This window comes from Caenorhabditis briggsae (assembly GCF_000004555.2).
Source record: "Caenorhabditis briggsae complete genome, chrIV, whole genome shotgun sequence".
Classification (NCBI taxonomy): Eukaryota; Metazoa; Nematoda; class Chromadorea; order Rhabditida; family Rhabditidae; genus Caenorhabditis; species Caenorhabditis briggsae.
Genome location: NC_013487.2, coordinates 14,926,995 through 14,933,271, shown reverse-complemented (window position 1 = coordinate 14,933,271; position 6,277 = coordinate 14,926,995). Strand labels below are relative to the sequence as shown.

Here is a 6,277-nt window from a genome sequence, read left to right as displayed (position 1 = left end):
CAAGATACAGTATTCCAAATAATACCGTTTTGTAGTACTCGTGGAGCTCTATCATATCTAATTTAGTTGGTTCGAAAATATTGATTCTGAAAGAAGTTATGGCAGATCCCGCGAAGGCCCGGATTACAAGTATGGTGGGATAGGAATGTTCCAGAACCTCTATCAATAATTTATACACATTTTTATCAGCTGCGAGAAAACGAATCCTTCTGATAAGAGGAAATAAATCAGTTTGATTTCAACGAAAAAGTTGATATTTTTTATCAGAAAATAAGAAATTTCTGGAAAATTGACCCTAGGAGCTAGAATTTCCAGAAAAAAACAATTGGTCAATTCGATGGAAGTAAACATTGAAATAATGAGAAAATTGGGGGAGGGGGAGGGGGGGGGAATTGAGAGACGCAGAGAGGAAGCAAAAGAGAGACAATTCGTCAGCTGGTCTAGGTCTATTATATATATATAAATGTATGTAATGATGGGGCGACGAGAGAGAGAGAGAGGAACAGAATAGTGGTTTTTGAAGTGTTTTTTTTTGATTGGGGGCAACATTTTGGTGGAGATTTTAGACTAAACGACACACAGACAAAAGTTTAAATTTGTTTTTGAAATTTGGAATCTTCTATAAGAACTAGAAAATTTTGAATGCATAGAAATGTGTAGAAAAATATGTCCGGCAATTTTTCGTATAATATTTTGTACTGTGGTACATTTGAAAATTTGTTCTCAAAATTTCAAAAAAAAAATTCGATAAGATCGAAACTGTAAAACATTTCAGTTCGAATCGTCTTGTATCTCTTTTTATTTCATTCTCCTATGAAAACTGAAAATTCTAGGCCACTTCTAGAAACGTGTCGAATTTTCAATTTTTGAGGACATTCAAAAAAAATGGAGTTTAAAAACCTTTTAGAAGTTTTGGGTCTCAAATTCCATTTTTTTTTGAATGTCCTCAAAAATTGAAAATTCGACACTTTTCTAGAAGTGGCCTAGAATTTTCAGTTTTCATAGGAGAATGAAATAAAAAGATAAAAGACGATTCGAATTGAAATGTTTTACAGTTTTGGTCTTATTGAATTTCTTTTTTAATTTTGAGAACAAATTTTCAAATCCACAGTACAAGGTATACGAAAAAAATAATAATTTGTTTTTCCAGTTGATTTTCGGTCATTGTGACCATTTTTATGAGTCTGGAGCTCGGCTGTCAAGTTTCCAAGGGAACTTTTGAGGGTCTAAAACAGACCTAGATGAATACTTTGCATTCACAGAACGTTTTTTTTGGACTTGTCACAGAAATCCGGCAAATATCTTATAAACTAGGAATTTTCNACAAATTCTGTGAATGCAAAGTTTTCAATCTAGGTCTGTTTTAGACCCCCTCAAAATTTCCTTGGAAACTTGACAGCCGAGCTCCAGCCTCTTGAAAATAATCAAAACGACCGAAAATCAACTGGAACTACGTTGTTTTCTATTGACCGATACTGAAGATGTGTGCCGTTTAAAAAACAAATCCCTCCCAATTTTCGTCAGAAATCGACAATTTCGGCACCATAGAATAGGCCGAAACAGCCATTTTCAGAGATTGTTAAACCGAAAAAATTAAAGTTTCTCGAATTTTCCAGAAGATCGTCTGAAAACCAAAGCTCTTGATAAGAAATGTCGTGTACTCGTCGAACAAAACGAACAATTGATGGCTCGACTATGCGAATTGGAGATGTCCCACCGTACTACAGACGGAGGAGGAGGAGGAGAGATGGAAACGGCGACACGACGAATTCAGGAGCAAGAGGAGAACATTCGACAGATCTCGTCGGCGTTGGAATCGGAAAGAGACGTTAGTCAGCGGTTGAGAGAGGCCAAGGAGGCGTTGGAGAAGGAGTTGATTGGGAAGAGGAAGCAGGAGGAGAGCCAACAGAATAGGATTCAGATGGACGTGGAAATGAGCAGAATGCAGGCGCAGAGCAGTGAGTTTTTTTTTTTGGAATTTTGGAATTCTGAAAATTTGTCAAAAATGAAGAAATTTGAGAAATTCAGACTCAAAAATTAGGAATAATTCTTTAAAAATTGGAGAAAACTAGAATCTCTGAAAATCTGAAAATCTGGAATTTTTGAATTCTGAAAAATTGCGAATCTGAAAATTAGGGAATGTGGAAGTCTGGAAATGTGGTGTTTTCAGAATTTTTGATGTTTGGAACTGGAGATTATAGGATTCTGAAATTCTGGAAATCGAACATTTCGGAATGTTTGGATTTTAAAATACTGGGATTCTGGAAATTAGAAAATCTTAATTTTTGGGGTTGAGATTCTCTGAAAATTTGGGGATTTTCTAAATTCTGAAGTTTTAAGATTCTGGAAATTTTTTTTGAAAAATCTGAAATTCTAGAAATTCAATTTTTTGAGCAATATTTTTTTTCCATGAAATTTTGTGCCTAAATATAAAGCAACATCTCTAAACATCTCCAAAATAATCCTATAAAAAATATAAGAAGACGTCACAAAATCCGAAATTTCGAAAGGATCAAAAGCACCCACATTTGCCATATTTTAGCTTTAAAAATTGTTTTTCTAATCATTCCACTTGCCAACATTTTTAGGTCATTTCTAGACTATTTCATGACCTAAAAGACTATTTCATGACCTAAAAGGTTTAATGACTCCTTTCTAGACTATTTCATGACCTAAAAGGTTTAATGACTCCAAGTATGCTAAATGTTTGCAGAAATCGACGAAATGTCCGTTGAAGTGGACGCGGCGCGTCGCAAGGTGACAGAGGTGCAGGCGGAGGTTGAGCAGCTGAGAGCCACCAATTTTGACCTTCAAATGACCATCGAAACGGCAAAACGAACCATGGAAGAGTGAGTTTTAAGCAAAATTATGGTCGAAAATAACCTCAAAAAAACATAGAAAACGCTGAAAATTTGGCTGAAAATGGTCCAAAACATTTCTTAGAGCTCATTTCTGAATATTTTCATGTCGGTTTTTGAGTTTCCCGCCCTTGAAAACCCTCAAAAACATTGTAAAAAAGAATTTGCCACCGGTGGGAGTCGAGCCCCGTACCTCTAGATCCAAATTTGCTCGTCGAAAATCCCACTCGGCCATCCGAGCACTTTCTCGGGAAAGTCGATTTTAGAGCATTTTTAGGCTATTTTAAACGGTTTTAAGCCATTTTAAGCCTTTTTCAGGCCATTTTAGACAATTTTTAATGTCTAAAAATGAACTTTTCCAGACTCGCCGACTCGAATGAGCAATTTGAGAAGCAAATTGAGCAAATCGAGGAGGAGCAAGAGGAGAAAGATGAGGATTTGAAGCAGGCGATTTGGGACGTCGACACGTTGACACGACAGAATGAGGCATTGAGGTGAGCAATCCATTAAAACTACAGTAATCCTCACCACCGAAAAAAGTCCCGATTCCAGGGTCGAGTTGGACGGTGCACGACAAGCGTTCCATGAGACACGAGCCCTGTCAGAAGAGGTCAAATCCATGAAGGCCGATCTTCAGAAGCAACAAGAATTCCAAAGAGCTCAATTCGAAGGTTCATGCTCCAGAATTCCAGAAGCAGAAGACGTTCCAGAACGAAAGACGTCGTTAGAAGTTCAACAAGAGGAATACATTCAAGCTTACGAAGAGAAAATCGAGGATATCAATCTGGAGATTGCTCAGCTCAAAAAAGAGCTTGAGCTGAGCAATGGGAGGGCGCCACAACGAAAGACGACGGCGGTTTTGGAGCCGCCGAGTGTGGAAAAGATTGTGGAGCAGATTCAGATGACGTCGACGTCTTCAGCTCCTTCAGAATCTCAAATGACGTCTTCGGAAGCTTCTCCAGAGCTCCTTCGAGCTCATGAGCAGCTAAAGAAGGAGATAGAGCATTTGAAGACCAAGAATGCAGATTTTACGGAGAAAATGGAGGTTTGTAGGCCATTTTAGACTACTTTTTAGAAATTTAAAACCACTTTCAGACAACTTTTTGACTGAAAATTGGCTGAAAATCGCCTTAAAACTCATTACTGAAAATTTTCACTTTGATTTTTGAATTTCCCGCCCCTGAAAACCCCCGAAAACACTTTTAAAAAAGAAATTGCCACCGGTGGGAGTCGAACCAACAACCCCTAGATTCAAATTTTTCGGCAAAAATCCCACTAGACCATCCGAGCACTTTTTTGGAAACGTCGATTAAGAACCATTTTTAGGCTATTTTGGGCTGTTTCAAGCCGTTTCAGACTATTTTTAACCATTTTAGGCTGTTTCAGGCTATTTTTAGCTGAAAATTTGGTTGAAAGTGGCCCAAAACCCCATAAGAACGCTTTTCTGAACATTTTCACTACGATTTTTGAATTTCACGCTCTTGAAAACCCCCAAAAACACTTTTAAAAAAGAAATTGCCACCTGTGGGAGTCGAACCAACAACCCCTAGATCCAAATTTGCCCGTCGAAAATCCCACTCGGCCATTCGAGCATTTTTTTGGAAAAGTCGATTTTTGACTATTTTAAACCATTTTTAGGCTATTCTAAGCCATTTTGAGCCTATTTTGGACTATTTTTAGACCATTTTCAGCTAATTTTAGGCTTTTTCAAACTACTTTTTCAGATCATTTCCAGCCAAATTTTAACATTTTCAGCGTCTCGAAATGGAAGCCAAACTATCTGGTGAGCTGAACGTGGAGCTCGGCCGTGCGATGCTGGAACTCGAGGAGCACAACGAACTGCTCCGGAAAGAGCAAGCGGCTCAATCGGCTGATGACGTGGCGACGGGGCGAGAGTTGGAGCTTCATGTGATGATGGTCCAGGAGATGACGGAGCAGATAGCATCGATGCAAGCCAAGATTAATGAGATGGAGGCGGTGAAAGAGACGCAGAGAAACGAGATGGACCAATTGAGAGGGGAAGGTGAGGAGGAGCTGAAAATAGCCCGAATTTGGCTGAAAATAGTCCAAATTGGGGTCTAAAATGGTCGAAAATCCGCTAAAATGAGCCATATACAGTTTTAAAAGGAGTACTGTAGAGAAATTTTAGGGATTTTTAATTTTGGAACCTTTGGAGGGTTACTGTAGATGAAAATTTTCCAGAAAAAATGAGCAATTTTCTAGCGTATTCAGGTCTAGAATGTGCCCAAAAAGTGGTCTAAAAACGTCCAAATCTAGTCGAAAAAAGTGTGCTTAATTTGGTCTTAAATTGCCTAATTTCAGTCTAAAATGGCCCGAAATTAGGCTAAAAATGGCCTAAGTGTGGCTCTAAATGCTCCAAAATTGGTCTAAAATGACCTAAATTCTGTCCAAATTACTCAAATTTGATCTTAAAATGGCTGAAATTGGTCTAAAAAAGCCGAATTCAGATAGAGAATGACTCAAATTAAGGCTAAAATGACCTGAAATTAGGCTAATGTAGGCCAAATTAAAGCTGAAATGGCCCAAATTTGGCTCTAAATGCACCAAAATCCAATCCATTCCCATTTCCAGCCACCACTGCCCAATCCGAAGTGCATCGTGTCAACTCGGAGCTCCAACGAATGCTCCACAACCTTGCCGAGTCGGAAATCGCGAGAAAAGATGAATTCGAGACGTCCAACGCCGCCCACGACGAGGAAATTCGAGAATTTTCCATCAAAATGGAAGATTCCAGAAGACAAATTTCGGATTTGGAGGTGAAATTGAAGGAGGCGGAGGAGGAATTGAGCATTGCGATGGACAAGATTGCTCAGTTGGAGGTGGAGAGGCAGCAGATGGCTTCAGGAGCTCCAGAAGCTCAAGGAGCTCAAGGAACGCTTCAGATTGCTCAGCCGTTGACTTCAGAGGCTCCAGAAGCTCCAGAAGCTACAGTATCTCTTCTCCACAACGTCACGAGCGATATGAACAAGCTTATCGAGCTGAAAGACGAGCTGGAAATCGCCGTTCAAGCTCTAAAAGCCGAGATTTGGAGTCTGAATGGCCAGCTGAAGGCATCGATTTTGGATCGAGAGGGTCTCGAGGACAAAATCACGGAGCTGGATGATCAGGTGGAGCGGGAGAAGAAACGAGCGATCGCTCTAGACGTTGAGCTACAGGAACAGGTGGATTTGACGGATCGAGCGGTCCGGAGAGCAGCCGAGGCGGAGAATGAGTCGAATCATAGGATGGCTGAGTGTCTGGAGAATGAGACGATGAGGTTTGTGGCACCGCCTCCAACGCCTTCTNCAGATCTCGAATCCTCCTCTTCAGTGCCTCACACTTCTCCTCTTTCCACTCAATCTCTCCTTCCAACTCCTCCACTCTCTGTCGTCTCGTCGTTGCCACTTCTGGAGACCCTG

The 6,277-nt window shown here is 40.0% G+C and overlaps 1 protein-coding gene across 1 annotated transcript in view; it reads left to right on the top strand.

Moving 5' to 3' along the window:
* The window catches only part of CBG15627, a gene marked incomplete at both ends in the record, with an annotated part of 19,461 nt that overhangs the window by 5,116 nt on the left and 8,068 nt on the right, over nt 1-6,277 (top strand). The window contains 6 exons of the mRNA XM_045236232.1: nt 1,617-1,958; nt 2,714-2,849; nt 3,221-3,352; nt 3,411-3,907; nt 4,630-4,881; nt 5,451-6,135. Of these exons, the coding sequence (XP_045095753.1) occupies nt 1,617-1,958; nt 2,714-2,849; nt 3,221-3,352; nt 3,411-3,907; nt 4,630-4,881; nt 5,451-6,135 (2,044 nt within the window). The remainder of the gene's footprint in view (nt 1-1,616; nt 1,959-2,713; nt 2,850-3,220; nt 3,353-3,410; nt 3,908-4,629; nt 4,882-5,450; nt 6,136-6,277) is intronic.